This window comes from Carassius carassius, chromosome 4 (assembly GCF_963082965.1).
Source record: "Carassius carassius chromosome 4, fCarCar2.1, whole genome shotgun sequence".
NCBI lineage: Eukaryota > Metazoa > Chordata > Actinopteri > Cypriniformes > Cyprinidae > Carassius > Carassius carassius.
This window is the reverse complement of record NC_081758.1, coordinates 36,694,251-36,713,835: the sequence shown is the minus strand read 5'-3', so window position 1 is coordinate 36,713,835 and position 19,585 is coordinate 36,694,251. Positions and strand designations below refer to the sequence as shown.

The 19,585-nt window shown below is 36.2% G+C and overlaps 1 protein-coding gene across 1 annotated transcript in view; it reads left to right on the top strand.

Moving 5' to 3' along the window:
- The first annotated feature begins 7,790 nt into the window (after positions 1 to 7,790).
- znrf3 (zinc and ring finger 3) overlaps positions 7,791 to 19,585 on the top strand; it is an 81,326-nt gene continuing 69,531 nt past the window's right edge. The window contains exon 1 of the mRNA XM_059548678.1: positions 7,791 to 8,349. Coding sequence (XP_059404661.1) covers positions 8,128 to 8,349 — 222 coding nt within the window. The 5' untranslated portion in view covers positions 7,791 to 8,127. The remainder of the gene's footprint in view (positions 8,350 to 19,585) is intronic.

Below are 19,585 nucleotides of genomic sequence, written 5' to 3'. Positions count from 1 at the left end.
ATTAAAAGATAAAATAATGACGTAAAAAGATACAACTATAATGTTGACATATTTTTTTTTGTCATATGTCTTTTATGTCAGAATTTCAAGCTCCTCCAAAGACAAAAAATTCAAATACAATAATAAATTACTTTACATAATATAATATTATGACCTAAATGTTGAAAATGTTGTAATTAGGACCTTTTATGTCATAATTAACTTTTTAGCTCATAAATTATGACTTATGTGCCAGTTTAGCTCCGCCTATAAGATTAATGGTTTAAGATGGTTTTGTCTGTTTCCATCAATTATAGACATGATAATTATATAAAATGTAGGCCTAAACTCCCTAGTAATTATTATTGTTGCTCGTTTCCTAAAGCTATTTTTGAAATGGAATACCTGTGTGCTGCTTACTGCCTACTGTGCACTATTGACTAGATGCTACCTATAGTTTTCCCAAGAGAGTAGTGTTTAAATGCAGCATTATTGACACGTGACCTCATTACCTTGTATTTTTCATTGGTCAGTCCACACAATCAAACAATGAGATAAAAAATAAATATGAAGCATAACGGTTGATAATGGTTCATCATAATGGATATGGTGAAACAGTGAGAGTAGTAAAGTTTCTAAACATTAATATCAAAGACTGCGTGAGATATGGTTTTCTAAAAGAATGACGTAGACGAGAAAGGCAACACATTTAATGCCATCTGGTGGAGAATAAAAGAAGCGCATATCTGTGAGAAAAAGTTGTAAGTGACAAAAAATTGCAAAAAATATATATATAAAAAACCTACCTTCCTACTTTTGCTACTTAATCTATTAGCCTAACTTTTTGGTATATAATATCAGCAAAAACTATCGTTTTATTTTATTTAATTCATTTATTTATTTATTTATTTATTTATTTAATCAAATATAATCTCAGGGCTAGACATACATTAGTAGTATAAGTTAGTGTCCAAACACAATGTGAAATAAAAAAAGACATAAACAGCCTTTGAACATAAATATTTTATTTTGTAGCCTACAACAAGGGTCCAAAAAAGGTTCTATTGATGACAAAGCATCTGGAGAGGCTTCAAAGAGAAGAGTGTGGCATTTCATAGTGTGTTATTCTCTGGAGAGACTGGTCAGGGTTGTTAAAACAATGAGGTTCAAATTAAAATATGAGCAATTCATGGACGCACTTGCCAAGACATCATGTGGTAACAAGCTTAAGTTTCCATTTGCTATGTTAAAAAGGAATAGAGAAGATGAAGGTGGCAGTTTGTGTGTAGGTGAGAGATGTGGAAGAATAAATTAAAAGAAGCAGGAACCACAATCATGTCAGCCATATGGTCTGAAGTCATTTCCTGACATGCTGCTAATGTGGTTTAATCTATGTTGTCTCTAAAAACACAGAGCAGCCTGTTTCTTTTCACTGATCTCTCTCTCTCTCTCTCGCCCTCTTTACTCTGCAAACGAAGAAATAACAGATTTCAAGATTTGTTCGCTTAAACCATGAACATTATTTACATATTATCAACTTTCTGATGATATTATTTAAGCTTTATGTAATTCATAATGTTGTTGGCCCCTTTATAATAATAAAATATTTGTAGATTCCCTCTCTTGTTAGTCACTTCAGTTTGAAGCAAAGGTGTAAATGATAATAACTGGATGCACTAAAATCAATGAAAAACTGATAAAACCCCACCACAATTACTAAACCTGTAACTAAAATGAAAATGAAAATGGAAAATATAAAAAAACAAAAACAAATTACTAGAACTATATTAGTATCTTAAGGACAGTAAAATAGCAGAGGGATTACTGTTATTCATGTAACTTGGACAAAGTCCAATAATAATAAACACAGTGTTTATACATTCATTATAACATATTTAAACATAATTGTGTGGTGCCGTATTACTGAAGAACTATGTGACTTCTGTTCAAAGCTCTTGTCCTGTGAGAGTTTTATCTGAGAGGAGGAGCCAGAGATCAAAGCAAAGTGATTTTCAGCACACACACACACACACACAAAATCTCCCTTCCAACATGTTCTCATCCTTCTCTCCAGCACAATGCCAGTTAGGTTACTATAAATACCAGAGAAGCCATTTAGCATGTGTGCGATCTTCACAATGCTCTGGGAACCATGTTCGTAAATCAGATGTCCCCACAGTGAATCGTTTCTTTGATGGGGCCCTGCTGACGTTATCCTCTAATGAAGAAAAGAGATGATGAGGAGGCCCTACTTTTGCATCTGTAACTCACAACACTGGAGTGTATTATTACATAAAGCAATTAAGAGGCCCCTGGACACCCACAGATGGAAATGTTTTCTCCCATCGACTCTGAGAGGATGTTCCAGCCGGACGATATTGTATGTTTCGCAACACACAAGTAGGCCTATGCTTACTTTAATTCATAATAGACCAAATCTAATTAGCCTTGTTTAAAGGCATTGAAATCATATTAGGAAAATAAAAATAAAAAGGTTGATTTTAAGTCTAAAACCCATTTGAGCTGATCGATTAACAGTTTCTAAGGCAAATGTATTGTTTTAAAGCATATGCCTCACAACACGCACGCGCGCGCACACACACACACACACACACACACACACACACAAACATACACAAGAGAGTGTATAGCAAAACCTCACTCACAGATGGCATTAGTTTTCAGATCCGTTTTGTTTTTTGCAAACACACCACCAGAGGGCAGAGTTGAACTGAATTAACTGAAGGCTGTTTGCACTTTCATCTTCTCTATTTCTTTTTCTTGCACACACGAAACAAAACAATTACGAATGGAGAAATGCTGTGATTGTTTGTGGTTCATATGGTGCATCTACACCATATGAATCATAAACAATTACAACATTTCTCCATTTGTAATTGTTTATGAACAGCGTTTCAGTTTCCTTATAGGTCAAATGTTTTTTGAAATTCGTAACCTCTAACATTCGAGGGCTGAAGCTTAGCTTAGGTACTAATTAATATGTGTCAGCTGTTGGATTTTATTGTAACTATAACAGATTTTTGTCATGGAAGCGTTTGTCCTGCCTGAATCTTTTTTTTTTTTAATGCTTGCTACCTTTCAAATTCATTTGATGTAGATAGTTTGACAATGAAAATCCATAATACAAAACTGGAATTAATGCATGTATATATAAAAAAAATTACATATCACTTCTGTAATTTCCACTGCTAATAATACAAATAAAATAAGAACTCTCCTGTGATGCATGTACAACCCCAATTCCGGAAAAGTTGGGACGTTTTTTAAATTTTAATAAAATGAAAACTAAAAGACTTTCAAATCACATGAGCCAATATTTTATTCACAATAGATCATAGATAACATAGCAAATGTTTAAACTGAGAAAGTTTACAATTTTATGCACAAAATGAGCTCATTTCAATTTTGATTTCTGCTACAGGTCTCAAAATAGTTGGGACGGGGCATGTTTACCATGGTGTAGCATCTCCTTTTCTTTTCAAAACAGTTTGAAGACGTCTGGGCATTGAGGCTATGAGTTGCTGGAGTTTTGCTGTTGGAATTTGGTCCCATTCTTGCCTTATATAGATTTCCAGCTGCTGAAGAGTTCGTGGTCGTCTTTGACGTATTTTTCGTTTAATGATGCGCCAAATGTTCTCTATAGGTGAAAGATCTGGACTGCAGGCAGGCCAGGTTAGCACCCGGACTCTTCTACGACGAAGCCATGCTGTTGTTATAGCTGCAGTATGTGGTTTTGCATTGTCCTGCTGAAATAAACAAGGCCTTCCCTGAAATAGACGTTGTTTGGAGGGAAGCATATGTTGCTCTAAAACCTTTATATACCTTTCAGCATTCACAGAGCCTTCCAAAACATGCAAGCTGCCCATACCGTATACACTTATGCACCCCCATACCATCAGAGATGCTGGCTTTTGAACTGAACGCTGATAACATGTTGGAAGGTCTCCCTCCTCTTTAGCCCGGAGGACACGGCGTCCGTGATTTCCAACAAGAATGTCAAATTTGGACTCGTCTGACCATTAAACACTATTCCACTTTGAAATAGTCCATTTTAAATGAGCCTTGGCCCACAGGACATGACGGCGCTTCTGGACCATGTTCACATATGGCTTCCTTTTTGCATGATAGAGCTTTAGTTGGCATCTGCTGATGGCACGGCGGATTGTGTTTACCGACAGTGGTTTCTGAAAGTATTCCTGGGCCCATTTAGTAATGTCATTGACACAATCATGCCGATGAGTGATGCAGTGTCGTCTGAGAGCCCGAAGACCACGGGCATCCAATAAAGGTCTCCGGCCTTGTCCCTTACGCACAGAGATTTCTCCAGTTTCTCTGAATCTTTTGATGATGTTATGCACTGTAGATGATGAGATTTGCAAAGCCTTTGCAATTTGACGTTGAGGAACATTCTTTTTAAAGTTTTCCACAAATATTTACGCAGTCTTTCACAGATTGGAGAGCCTCTGCCCATCTTTACTTCTGAGAGACTCTGCTTCTCTAAGACAAAGCTTTTATAGCTAATCATGTTACAGACCTGATATCAATTAACTTAATTAATCACTAGATGTTCTCCCAGCTGAATCTTTTCAAAACTGCTTGCTTTTTTAGCCATTTGTTGCCCCCGTGCCAACTTTTTTGAGACCTGTAGCAGGCATTAAATTTTAAATGAGCTAATTAAGTGGATAAAAGTGTAAACTTTCTCAGTTTAAACATTTGCTACGTTATCTATGTTCTATTGTGAATAAAATATTGGCTCATGTGATTTGAAATTCCTTTAGTTTTCATTTTATTGAAAATTTAAAAAACGTCCCAACTTTTCCGGAATTCGGGTTGTATACTTTTATTCAACAAGAATGCAAGGGAAGTTTTCATAGTTGATCTTTATTGATATATTGTTTGTATTGCATTGTAATTTTCTATCTTTTATTTTTTTTTTATTTCCACTTTATATCAAAAAGAACAATTCCATTCCAAGTTCAAACTTAACTTTGTGCCTGTGTCTGTTGTGCCTGTGTCAGCTGATTTATTAAATTATTGTGCCATAGACACGTGTTACATTTGACTAAAATGATGCAATGTTTATTGTGGTGATCAAGTGACTGTGCATGCAATCTATGAAGCTTGGAAGAACCGAGAGTGAATAAGAGACCACTTTTTTAGTTTTATAGATTACAGCTGAGGGGCTTCTTTGGAAACAGATGGAGAGCCATTCTCCTCCTCATCCTTGAGATCATTTGCGTACAGCTTCGATGACATCATCAGCTGAGAGCTGATCTGTAAATAATTGTCGTGCTGTAGGCAAACCAGTCTTTTTAGCATTCTGCAAGCTCTTTTGGGTTTTCCTGTGTTGAATCAGAACATATGTTGGCCATTTTGGGATCCGTTGTTTCTTCCTGATACGAGGAGCTGTGCAGTTGTTTTTCATAAAGTGAGTGTCTTCAAAGACTCTTAAGGCACTCACTTTTTGAATATCTTGGGAGATTATTTGCATGCAAATGTGAATTCAGTCTTTGATTGTCTGAATAATGTGTTTACACTGGTCGAGCAAACACAGAACTATTCAATAAAGTCAAACGTTGACATCACAACACAAAAATTCTGATCAAATGTAGAATAATATATAATTTATAAGTTTGGTAGACAAAACAAAGTTTATTTGGTAAGACTAGTATGATCCCATTAGTTAACATAGTTACTAAAAAGACAACTGTTTTTTGTTGTTGTTGTTGTTGTTGTTCATGTTCCATTAAATAATATTAAAAGACACAACTTTTGATTTTTACAATGCATAAGTAAATGTTTAAATTAACATTAACTAAGATTAATAATTGCTTTTGAAGTATTTTTCATTGAAAGTTACCTTACCATTTATTTTATCTCAAGTAACACAAAAATGTTTTATTGCTTTAGTTTTAAGCCTGTCTTTCATTATTGACAAGCTGTTTTCCTGTTTGACACTGCTTTATCACAACCAGTATTGTATAAAGCGCTATACAAATAAAGGTGACTTGACATGACTTTTAGTTTTAGTTAACTCTAATAACCCCGCTGCACACGGATATAATGTCTTTGGATCTTTATTTTATGCGTGAATAAAATTCAACTTTTTACTACTCCCCAGGCCATGTTAAAGATATGACATCTCAAGTTTGCCCAGGTTATTTAACAGCATAAAGAGGCTTATCCATGAGTACATCTACATTATTTGCAAAAGCAAATTCCAGCATTTAATTTATTTACTTTTTTCCTTGTTAAATGGTCATCTTGCCAACAAATGTGCACTTAACCAAGGCATGCTCTGGAAAATAAACAGACTTTTAATGTAAACTTGTGCTTCCTCAGATGAAATGGATCCAGTCTAAAGTGATTACAAACGAGTGCACTTTTGCTCTCAGTCCCAGGTCAAATCTTTGAATACTTCAAAGGTTATTTTATTTTTGAAGTAATGAGGCACTATAAAACTGAATGCAAAGGGTCTTTAAGTTGGTCTCGTTCCTCATGAATCACAGGCGAGATGAAAGCCTTTAACTTGTTTTAATGTAAGAGGTAATTTTGCTAATCAAAAAGTCCTGCACAGAAAAAAAGAGACCTTAAACTTCATTTATTGTTGAGACTGACATTGTTGTCTTATGTGTTTCCCAGAGATCTTAGTTCTTAGTAATTTAATATTTTATGGTCATATATTATTAAATACCTATTTGAAAGATTAACCTTTCTGTTGTATTACGAAGACTTTAAACGTGATTTAAAGCAAATATTAGGCCTAGCTTACATATAATCAAATAGCCTATACACTCTTTCGGAAAAACAGGTGTGAATACTTGACAAACAAAATATAAAGTGTGTAAAGTGCATCAAAAGCCTATAAAAACAGAGTTAAATTCACTTTAGTGCTTTAGTGAAAGCTAAATCATTTTGACAAGATAAATTGTTGTCCTTAAGGTAGTCCACATAAAGTTTATCTTAGTCTGCATGACACCTGGGAATTTTTTTTACCAATCTTCCATCAAAAGTAATAAAACGCTTTTGTGACTATAATATAAATGAAATGACAATCTCTGCAATTAACTTCAAAATTATTAATACACATGCACAGTTCTGCGTTGGAATTATCCAAAAAGGGTCGCTCCTCCTTAACGATTCATCGCGGAGAGGAGCAGGGAAGAGAAGTGGAACGGACCTTCACGAATCGGTTGCTTTGAACGAGTCTTTTAAATGAACGACTCCTTCTGTTTCACTTTAATGCAACTCAGATTATAGTTGGCTGAAGTTCCACGTTCACAAGAAGAATTATAGCCTATGTAAAAATGACCATACACAGGTAGATTATAATGGGGGTAAGGACGTTACTGAAACACATAATTTAGTCTATTTTGTTTTTCAAATATCTTGACAAAAAAGTTATGCCCGGCAGTTGACAAGTGGAGAAAAATAAATTTCTGCGTATCTTAAAGGCTTATCTTTAACTATTCTTTCTGGAGTCCCCTCTAGATTTGTAGAAACAAAAATTTAAATAAAGCATAATAATAAAAAGATAACCTGATTTAAAAAAAGAAGACGAAGAATAAGAAGAAGGCATAATTGCTTCGGCAGAACCTGTTTTTATAAAGTCTAAACAGTATGGGCAGAACGATAACCTACAGAAAGAGTCACTAAGTGAATCGTTTAAACGAACTGATTCAAAAGTATCGATTCATTTGTATGAATCAAAATCCTAACCACCAGAATGGAGAGGGTCAGGAAGATCGGTGGGTGGGGTTAACCCTTTGTGGAATTTTTTTTTAAGGAATCACGTGTTCCCAGATCAAAAGAGATCCGCTTTGTACAGAGAGCGCGAGCAACAGCAGCGAGCGAGGCATACATAGGCTACGCGAGCGCACGAGCAATGCGATAGTCCGGGCAGCAATGGTGAAATAAGCCACGACATTCTTTTCAAGGACAAACTTTTATTTTTAAAGATCGCTAATTCTCACATCGTACCATCCATCGCGGTTTGTTTTGTCCTTTTCTGTTGTTGTTTGTACTTGTGGGAGGACGCTCTCGCCTCTCAAAATTTGATTCTGAATCAACACTTTCTTGAAGACCCTTGGAAATTATGTTCCGATCGGCGCTGATCCAACCGGCAAGATGATGATTTTACCGAGGACTGGGTTCGGTCGTGGTGCTTATTCGGTGGTCTTGGTGTTGTTTTGGGTCTTTGGAAGCGTCCTAGCCAAGGATACTGCCTTTGTGGAAGTTGTGCTTTTTGAGTCGAGCCCAAATGGTGATTATACCACTTACACGACAGGTCTGCAAGGGCGCTTCTCCAGAGCCGGAGCCACTATCAGCGCAGAAGGCGATATCGTGCAAGTATGTTTCCGTCTCTGTCTATGCACTTGCATGGGGATTTTACGCTCTAACCGCGTGTCTAACAACTTCATTTCTGTGCGGTGTGTTGGCTCTCCGCAACTTTGTTTTACTCTTTCTATTCAAGGGCTGTGGGTTTGCACTTCACTACGTGAGGATGATGGTACAAGCCCAGCGAACTATGCGGTCGCAAAATGGCCTCTTGTCTCGCAAAACATGCAAACGTACATGCAGAAAAGTTACTTTGATGCATAACTTGTGTGAATGGTGCTGTTGCTGCAGAAACAGACTAGAAACGCGCAGAAACAAACACGGCGTAAACTTTGTAGCGCAGATGACATGTGTCAGAGGTTATCAATTTTAATAACTGCATTTCCTAGATCTTTTGCAGCGTTATAATGCCATGTGTCAGTGTTGCCTAGTAGTAACGGGATTCTCCCATCAATGAAAATCTGGAAGGTCAAAGAATTACAAATGCAGGATTTCTAGGCCTGGAAAAATTCATGGCAATTAATAAAGTTTAAAGTCATGAACATTTTTTTTTCTTCCGCTCATGATCATTTCTAAAATATGCTTGTGCGCCTTTTAAAATGTATATTAAAAAAAAGCAATCACATTACTGGAGAGGTCAGAATTATCCAGGACTCTCCTATAACTTTAATTTACATAGGAAATATAATTATTCTAGTGGTGCTAAACATATCAAGTAAACATTAATGAGGTTTGAGAATCCTGTGGAAATCAGTGCATGCCTCGAAAAGTCCTTCAAGATGACCTGAGGTTGCTCTTAAATAATAATATTAATAATAATTATATTGGTATGGTTTAAATATATCCATGAGACCTGTCGTATAAGTATCCTTTGTTTACAGTTAATTGAAGGCTTTGATAAATCTTCTCTATAATGTGATCCACATTCCCTCTCTGCTTAAATATTACCTCCACAGAGACTTGTGCAATTTGATAAATTGTTTATGAACCATCACACCTATGTGTGATTTATTCTTCTTCTTGCGAACACAAAAGAGCACCCATTTTCATGATTTGTTGAAAGTTTGTAATTCCTTTCCCTCCTCTTGTAAAAACAGAGAGCATGCATCAAAGAGCGAGACGTTACTAAATGCCATGCCAAGAAGAATAATCTGTCCTTTAAACACTTGCTTAGAGTTAACACTGTTGGCAGAAGTGCACTGTGGGAAGTTATGGTGACCGTGTCTGTAATGTCAGCACTGTGAAAGAGCATGCTGAAGGGATGCAATGATGCAGATCAAAGTGAATGCCTGATGCATGCATGCAAATGCTCATAAATGCTTTCTGATGAATGCAAAAATGTATTCTGAGTGAAACATAACCCAAAAGTATAGCTGTGTAAGCATCCATCTTTCAAAAGCTTCTACTATTGCTGTGCTTTTCTTATACATTCCTCCCTGTGGTTTTTGTGTTGAAAAATGAAAAGTACAGGCTTTTTTACATCCAGGTCTGCTGTGTCCATCCCACATCATTCGCTAGTATGTGTTTACAGTTGTGTACTTGGTAATGTTAGAACGTTCCCATGTATAGGATTAGTGAGTATCACATTCTTCAAAATGGCAAGTGGTTATCATCATTTTTCAGTGATGGCAGAGGAGATTGCTTTCTCTGTAGTGGGTTGAAATGAGAGATTTAGTGGTTTAGATATTTAGACTGGCCATACACTAATTTGGCTCTATCTTTAAACCCTGCTGAGATGACGGACCTCAGCTTTACATTTAGAAGACTTTGAGGTTTGCCATAGTTTCAGACGTCGTTTAGCTTTTGTCGCAAAGGCCAAGTTAGAGTTCCTGTTGGGAGCGTGTTCATTGTAATCATTGTATATGCACAATGTTTTAGATCTTTTGCGTCACTGTTTGTTCTCTCTCATTTTCTCAACTGCTTTGCAATGCATCTTTCACAATTGTCTTCACAGCAATGTCATTCCATGTCTTTGAATGGTGTTGAGATGTGAGAGTTTTGCTGTGATGCTCTTTGAAGAACCATATGAAGATATTTGTGAGATTTGTTTGGCTTCTGAACCGAGCAAGTAATTGTTTTGACAAAAGCGTTGTGTAATTCTTGTTCCGCGTTCTTGTACAAACCTTTTCTTGGTCCTGTTTGTCCAAATTGCTTTTAAACCTGGTAAACGTTTTCTGGCAAACCACAGATGCTGTTTGCAGTTTCCATTTTAGGTCATGATTTGTGTTTGAACCTCTAGGATTGGTGTAATGACGGTTTCATCATAAAGAAGCTTTGTTGTTGGCCGTTGAGAGTCCAATCAAGTTAATTGGGAGGGTTCATACTGTAGGATATGAAATATCAAGCACTTTTAGAAAACTAGCCCTGGTACATCCTTGTCAGTGAAAAGGAGAGCCTGGAGTGCCATCAGGGCCAAAGCAAACAAATTAAATAAATTTGCTACATACTCTACCTTATGGGGCAGGAACCTAAGTGACTTTTCTTGGCTAATACACAAAACCAATGTTCCTCTTGGCTAGAATCTCGATTGCCTCAATTTTGTCTTCTCATAGCATGGAAACAGTCTCTTTTTAAATAATTCTTACTGAAGTTGTAGTCTAATTCTTGGAAATGCCTTGCTAATTGTGTTTTGAATATAGTGTTTCGTTCCTACTGCTAGTTCCGTGGCCTAGTTGAAGTGCTTGGAGTGTTTTGGCTTTACAATTGTTTTTTTATTTTTTTTTTAAAGACTGAAAGTTTGCAATATTTCACCTGAAAAACCAGATGATTTTTGCATTGGTGGTAATCATAAGTCCAATATACTGTTGCCTGGCTTACTACATTTTTATTGGCTGATATATTGTTTTTGTAAAATGCATTATCTTGTGATTGCAGGTTGTGTCAAAAGTTTAGGCCCGGATCATTATATGTGCAACATTGCAGATTCAAACAATAACAGTCTGCTGAATGTTTTGATAGTGTTGTCCTTTATACACTGTTCCAGTTTTTGTAGTCTAGTGTAGTCACTCCCAACCAGGGTACTTACCGTAGATTCTTATTTTTATTTTTTAATACCTTGATTTTTACTTTGTTAATTACAACTTACAAATCTTCTAAGGATGTCAGCAGGTTAAAAATAACAGATTTGTAGTTTTTTTTACCCATTGCTTTTTTATGGAACAAAAAGCTTTTTTTAATGTTTTATACATTTTTGTGCATGATCATGTGACACTATAGACTGGAGTAATGGTTGTCGAAAAATTCAGCTTTGCCAGAGCAAGAATAAATGTATAATATATTATAAAACATAAGCAGTTATTCTTAATTGAAATTATATTTCACAATATAACATTTTTACTATAATGCATTAAAATCTTAACGACCCCAATATTTTGATCATAGGTGTAATATATTAGTATAAAATTACAAAGTATTTTGTAACATTAGTATAGCATAACATACTATTAACAAAAATTTTATGAGTACTATTTGACTTGACTTATTTTATGGGGCTAAAACAAAACAAAAAAAGCAAATTAGTTAGTGAATTAGTTGTAATATATAACTGTTTGTGATTGTCATAAGTTGCACCTCTCTTTCATTTTTCAAGAAGAAGATGATGATGATGATGATGCTCACACCAACTGTTCTCTGTATGATGTCAAACTAGTTTAGGGTTATCACTCATCTACCATTATAAAAGTGTGATTGTGTGTAGTTCATGACCGTTACTGCTGAAAGTCCCGTATATACATAAAAGTGAAATGAAATGGTCTGTGTGAACGCTGGCAGTGCAGGTGATGACATGCGGTCATGGCAACATTAGAATGATGCCATCTCCACATTCTCTCAGGCAGAACAGCAGTGTCGTATCCACACATGACTGACCTAAAATACCTTGATGGATGACTCTCCTTATCACCTCCTGCAGCAGAGCTAGCGCTTCAGTCTGGTGGTTTTAGACACTGTTCTCATTAAGGACTAGATGTGGGAAAGTAAGATGGTGCTTCTTCCTTTAACCATGTTCTCACCTGTCTATTGTGGCTGGTAACTGTGGGAGTGGAATAGAAATGCATTGGAATTGGAAAATGACTTGCTTCTTGCACAGTGTTTGTTTTTGAGTGGATTGTTTTTGGTTGGGATGTGAGCCTTTGCTCGTTGTGTTCTGTGGTGTCTTGCTTTTTGTTGTAGTACTGCAATGCTCTCAAATGCTTAGCACATTTGATTTCAATTTTTAGGATTCCAAGGGAAATCAAGGGAGGGGCATGATGCTGAACCATGAAAGTGACCATATGAAAGTAATCACTTCAATCCACAGTCAACTTCCTCCCCTTATGGTCCTGAGAACAGAGAGATGGGTGATTGGTCACTCATCACTTTTCATGCATAAACACAATTTATTATTATTATTATTATTATTATTATTACAATTAGAGTCCCAGTGAGTTTTTCTGTTTCTCTCAGAGACATGGATCACACGTAATTGACAATTCTAAGATTATTTATTCATTGTTATTTGGTTTCTAATCCATATGACTGTGTAACACATAAGTAGAATTTCTGAAGAGCTACTCTAGCCACTCTTTTTCAATGTAGATGCATTTAAATGGAAAATGAGTCTTTGAGACTTTAAAAATGTAATTACATTTGGTTCATACAACTTGTATGTTATAATATACAAATTTTTGAAGTCATTTGAAATTTGTTGCTAATCACTGAAATCTTCACATCCGCCGTAATACTCCTTTGCATATTCATGAGTTTGCGTGAGTAGTGATGTTCGATTCATGAAGGAATTTCACAAAACCGGTTTAAATGACTTGTTCATAAATCTGACCGGTATGAGCCTAGAGTTCAACTCCGTGGTCACAGAGGTTAATGAGATAGTTCATCCAAAAAAAGACAATTGAGTCATTGTTTACTCATGTTGTTTCAAACCTGTATGACTGTAAACTGCAATTTAGGACTTTTTGTTTTTTTTATCTTACAAAATGTGTTAAAGTCAGCCCACGATTTGTGGCGTGATAGATACAGTGTCTTTCCTCAAAGATTGCTATAGTTGTGCGCTTAAATTAGGACCATAATGAGAGTTTGGTTTGGCCTAAAGAGTCTGCATGCTTTTCCCACAGACTGAAACCATGGGAGTCCAGAACGGCCCTCCACGAGACAGTGGGTACCCAAAAAACACTGGCCCCTCCCTGTCCACAGCAACAGTAGCAATATTCAACAACCGAGGGTTTAAAAGGTTAAAAGTGCTGCACGACTACTTTTCCATTTATTGGTTTTGTGGTGGCAGCTGTATTTTAAGACCTATCTACTCAAACCGCTAACCCGTCGGCCTTTCATAGCCATGCCAAAGTAATTTGAAGCTGGTTTTTTTTTTTCTCCCTCTGCCGGAGTAGAAAAGATTAAACTGTTTTTGTCTACTTCTTTCTTCTTTTACCACTGTCTGCCTCCCTCTGATGCACTTGAAAAAAAGGATATTTTGTTTGTTTCCTTAAGGGGCAAATAGTTTGGGCAGAAAGGAATAGAACATTCAGGCCACTGGCTCTATATTACTCGCCACACAAAAGTTTTTTTTGTGTGTTTTCCTTGAAGAGACTTTGATATTCTTGCTTTCTGCAAAGGCACAAGCGTTCGCTCTGCTCTCTCCTTGAACCCCTTATTGATTTGCCCATCAAAGCTCATTCACAAGGACTGGATGTTCACTTGAGAGGCAAGTGCGGTCCTGATGGTGACTGACAACGCAGATTGATTAGCTTATCACAGCTCATCATTCCTGTTGCTATGGTTACGCCTTGAGAAACTTTGAGCGTTGAAATGAGGGGCTTTTTGGAGGACACACTGGAGTCCAATAAATAAGCTTTTATTGACACAGTCGTATGGCTGATGTGCTTATATTCACTTAATTTAGACTCTCCTTCTCCAAAAGCAGCGGGTTATGAAATGACAATGCTCTGGGCACACACAGAGGCTCAGGCATGCTTTGTTTTCGTTCAGGAATGTGCTGACGAATGGCTGAAGTCCAAAAAGCAGACCCATTGTTTTTTTTCAAACTCTGGTTTTTGGTCTTTCCCTCATTCAGTGTCTAACTGTCTCTCTGTCTGTCATCTCCTTGTACTTATCGCTGTCTGTCATGCCATTAGACACTCTGTCATGTTCTTACTCTGTATGGAACTCGCATTCTTTTCTTCTTTTGTCTTTCTCTGATTTTGCCCTTCTGCTTAACCAGTTAGCATAGACTTGAAGGTTTTGCTCATATGTTTCCTTTTCCTCTTCACTCTCCAGGGACTCACTCATTCATTATGAAGACAAGGGGTCTTAGAAAAGGGTTCAAGTTATTGTCAAGTCTTAGACATCAAGTCTCGAGTCATGTGTTGAGGGTCAGATTTAAATATCAGACTTCATCAATCCACAATATGACTTAAACCCTGTAACTTAAAACTGGATTCAAATGTTTTCCATTATGACCTAGACTTGACTTGATTTAAGCTTTCATTCAAGATTTCAAGTCAAGTCACGGTCATGATGGAAAATACTCAAATCAAGTCTTAATTTGCATATTTTAAGTCATATTTTGGATTAGTGTTAATAAGTTTTTAACATGAGTAATGTGTCATTTATTGTTTTGTTCCTGGATAGTTGCAAGACATATTAACAATGAATAAAGGAATAAGATTGTGAATGTGAACATTGTTGATTCTGTAGCATATGTTAAGCTAACTGCATAATAGTGTTCTTTTTATCTTGATTTTACTTGACCAAATACATTTTTTTTGTTCTACGAGTAGGTATGCCCCCCCCCCCCAAAACTTACAGACCGTATACTTTTATTCAGTATTGTACAATTTGATACCAAAATCTTTTCTTTTGTGTTTTTTGGTTTCCAGTTGGCAGTCATTGGGCGATAGCAGGAATGCCATTGGCCTCATGCACCAACAGTATTTATATCTCAGTTTCTCTATATTGATATCTATATACTCTCTACAGTTGTATCTTTTATTGATGTATAGCACATTTTGAAAAGTTGTTATCCTTATTGCCATATGTGTTGCTAATTGCTATTTGATCGATCTCACTGGTAGGTTCAGGTTGAAACAATTGTCTTAAGACTATTCTTATGTTGCGTTATCATTCTATTCAAACAAACAAGTAACTGCAACAAAAACCAAGCTTCACGGATACTTACCAAGTCATGAAATCCTTGAATTTTAAGACTACATCTTTGCTTATCATTTATGCTACCGTCTTCTTGAGTTCAAGAACACTGAGTTCAAAGTATACTGCAATACACCCCAGCAGAGAATTACATAAGATGAACGATTTCCACAGGAATATTACACCAAACGCTTATTTGTTTTCACCGCTTTCAGTACGGATCATCATATCCTTATTTCTTTGTCAAATGCTAATTTCTTAGTTTTGTACATATTTCCCTAACAGAAAAACCCAACTGGTTTTGGGAGTTCTGCTTGAAACCTTATGAAGGCACTTATTTGTGTCTGTTATATTAAGAAAGACCTCGTCTCTCCGTGATGGATCATCATTTTCGTTTTCTCCTTTGTTCACTCCACATGGCTTCTGTTAAATTGCTCCCCTGTTGTTTTCTATGGTCACCAGGTGTTCATTTTGTCATAGACGAATGAACACGCACCTCTCATCCAAGGCGTTGATCCTCTGTGGCTTCCAAAATAGACTACAGTGCCTCACAATGTGCCTTATAGTGTCTCCTGGCTCCCTTTTAATGAGATATTCACTGTCCCTTTGGTATAGTGGCTTCCAGCTTTGAAAGATTATGCTGTCTGGTCCAAGCGGCAGAGATGTCTCTTTGTTTAATGTTCTTAACTGGTCTGTACTTTATAAAGGAGATTTATCTCTACTTGTCCAAAATAACCCCTAAGGAATGTTTCTTAGGTGAGAGACCTACATTTGCCACTTTGCTTGCTTTGGATATTCTTTTCTCAGGTTCACATAATGGTAGACTAGCCTGTTTTGCCTGTTTTGTTTATAAATATTTAAAATGAAAGTTTTAAATATTCTGAATATATATTATAAACATGATATACTTATTATAAACATTATTAAAATATTGTAACATTTCTTTGTTTTTCTATATTATTTAAATTAAAAAACTTTTCATTTTAAATATGACATTTTAAATAGTTCATATTTAATGTATATTATTTATATAATATAAGTATTATGTATTGTATTTTCACTGTTTTGTTTATAAAATATGACATTTTATATTATTTTCAGTTTCAGACATTAAAAGATTACAAATTAAAAATAGTATAATATTTAAAATAAAAACGTATTGTATTATTTTTAATTAGTAAAAAGATTAGCTTTTCATTTAAGTATGATATTATAAAAATATTTATATTCTAAATAAAAATATAATTTTTTTTCCTATTTAGATCGTTACACATTTTCTTTATTTAAAACAATTATTTGAAATATAACAAATCTTTATATTTATAATATTATGATATAGCTATAGTAGTGTTATAACAATAAAAAAAAATAAGTATAATTAATAAATACATTTTAGTTTTTTTTCTAGTTGTCATTATTATAATATTTATTTTCCTCTACATATTAAAACAGACAGTCTGTAGCTTTAATGTTGTATGTTATTAACACCAGGAAAGAAAAAAAATGTAGCTGGGCTTCCTTCGGGCAGTTCCATGTTGAGTTGAGATGACTTTCAACACCTTGTCTATTTATGTGGTGTTTTTCACATGCATGCAGAGGTTTTCTCTGGATTTACTGCCTGCGTGGAGGCCCTTCCCTCTCCTTTTACCTCATTACACATAACCAGTCAGACCTGAGAGAGAGAGGTGGCTTTGGAATCTGGTTCTGGGTTGAGCACAAATGTGCCGCCTGAGCTGATAGGATCGGCCGGGCTGGGAGTCCACTGAGCACGCTCAGATCAAAGGCCCCCAGCGGGCTCTTCAAAGAGCTGGCTGAGCAATGCCTGACTGATAAAGCTGCACCACAAATGGCTTGTGATGTAATCAAAGGCCTGCAGCGAAATCCACCCCTGCACAAATAAAGGTGGAGGTGTTTGTTGGACAAGTCGGGTAAAGAATAAATTCTTGAAGTCAAATTATTTGGGGGTTTTCATTTTATGATAGAAATCAAAAATTAGAAATCAAAAATCTACCTGTGTTGTTTTTATCGCTGTCTCTCATTTTGTCTGCACATACTTGCACACACACAAAGCACAGATCACATTCTTGAATTTGATGAATGTTTCAAACAGACTGAAGAAACTTGAGTGTGGGGTTTTTATCAGATTCAGTTAATCCATTGGGTGTTCCTAAAGTACACAACAGGTGGAACAGAGTTGACTCTGTGTTTTGTAAAGTTTATACAGGAACAGCATTGTGTGTGTGTGTGTGTGTGTGTGTTTGTTCATCTATGTGCGTGCATGCTTATTGAAGTATGCTCAAGGAAAACGGTGGTGCTCCTACAGACGGGCCAGATCATTTTGCAGATAATTTATTGACAGCAGCTCCTCTGATGTGACATTTTTTTTCAGGGTACTTTTGAAAAGAAAATTACAAAATACAGCATTTATTTTCAAATATGATTTTTTTTTTGTAACATAAATGTCTTGGTCACTTTTGGTCAATTTAATGCACTTTTTATTTTCCATTTAAATCTTACCCTAATTTTTTATTTTTTTTAGACAACTAGATTTAGAAATATTTTTTATTAACCGTACATTTTTCGGTCATCGGCCTTATCTTGAAAATAATTATTGGTCAGAATTTCAAAATTTGTGTTTTGAAACCTATTATGATTTGATATTGTTCACAGAAATTAAAATATTTTGGAATGGCTGTGAAAATGTAAACAAATTTTTGTGGGGCCTTGCTTGGCCAAATTCACGCTTGCCTTCGTTTTCGTGAACGCACAATTGTATACTTTTGTGTTCCAATTCCTGGATGATTATTAGGGCTGTCATGGTGGCAGATTTTTACCACCGTGGTGGTGTGTTGTTGATAAATTAATCTGAAAAAATTAATCGCCTGCACTAATGTACTAATTTTGACACCACTAATATATAGGCTATTAGTGGTGTCAAAATTAGCACGTTAGCGCAGGCAATTAATTTTTTCAGTTTAAGGCTAGGGTTGGTCACCACACTCACAACTGCTGCTTCTGTCACTTTTTCTCTTGACAAAAGTTGCTTTTATTCAGTTGCAGAATGACTGAGAACAAGATACGTTTCAGACGCGTGCTCCTCTTCACGTCAGCGCCAGGCGTACGGTCCTGTGCTCGCAGTTCATGCTCTTCAGTTGCATTCACAAAGCACTGGCGCGATTACATGCATACAATGTCGTGGTCAGTGATGAAGTTACAAAAAGGCGATTAAAGCTGCCTTAAAACTGTGCATGCATGTAATATATTTTATATGATTCACATTTAAGAACATCTCTCTGAAATGGTTTTCAAAATGGTCCTGGAGCAGCCCAGCACTGTCTCACTCATCTCACTTATAAAACACACCCGATTTAACTCGTCAGTTCGTGTTTAGCACTACCGTCTGCAATCTGCAAAACACGAAATATCAAATATCAAAGAAATAATACAGTTTAAACCAGAAAGTAGCCTAAATAAGAAAGTGCACCCTGTCTACTGGAAGCGAGCGGCACGGCATGAGAAAATACTATAAAACTCTTTATAATCAGTGATGCTACACTGGATTTGGCACGACATGATCCACCACAGTTAAATCCACCACAGTTAAATTGCCTCATCCGATTTATGAAGTACTAAGTTCAAATGCCTGTCGCTCTCTTTGAAATGGGAATTGTTGCCACATTTCTTGTTAACATCTTAAATTTATCGCTGTCTCGTTTATATTTGGCCAGTTTGGAGAGCCTCACCAAACCTGACCTGCCAGGCGTTTGCGATCACGGGATTTTGTACAAACGGGGATGGGTGACATGAATGGAGAAGGCTCCAGATCGGCAATGTAGTATTTGGTTTCCCAAAAGAAAATTAATTTGCTGAATGCATTACCTGTATTTTCCTGTTCACAAACCTGCCAATCTAAAGGAAACGATGTGTATGGCCTTCGAGGTAATTTGTGAATTACCATAGACTTTTACTCTAATAATTTGCAACTATTACTGTTATTACACTTGTATACACAACTTCTTTTTTACTTGTTAATAGAGTGCGTGACATCACATGCACTACTGCCGGTGGCAACCGACCACCGTGGTGACATGGTTTTCACGGCGACCGTCAC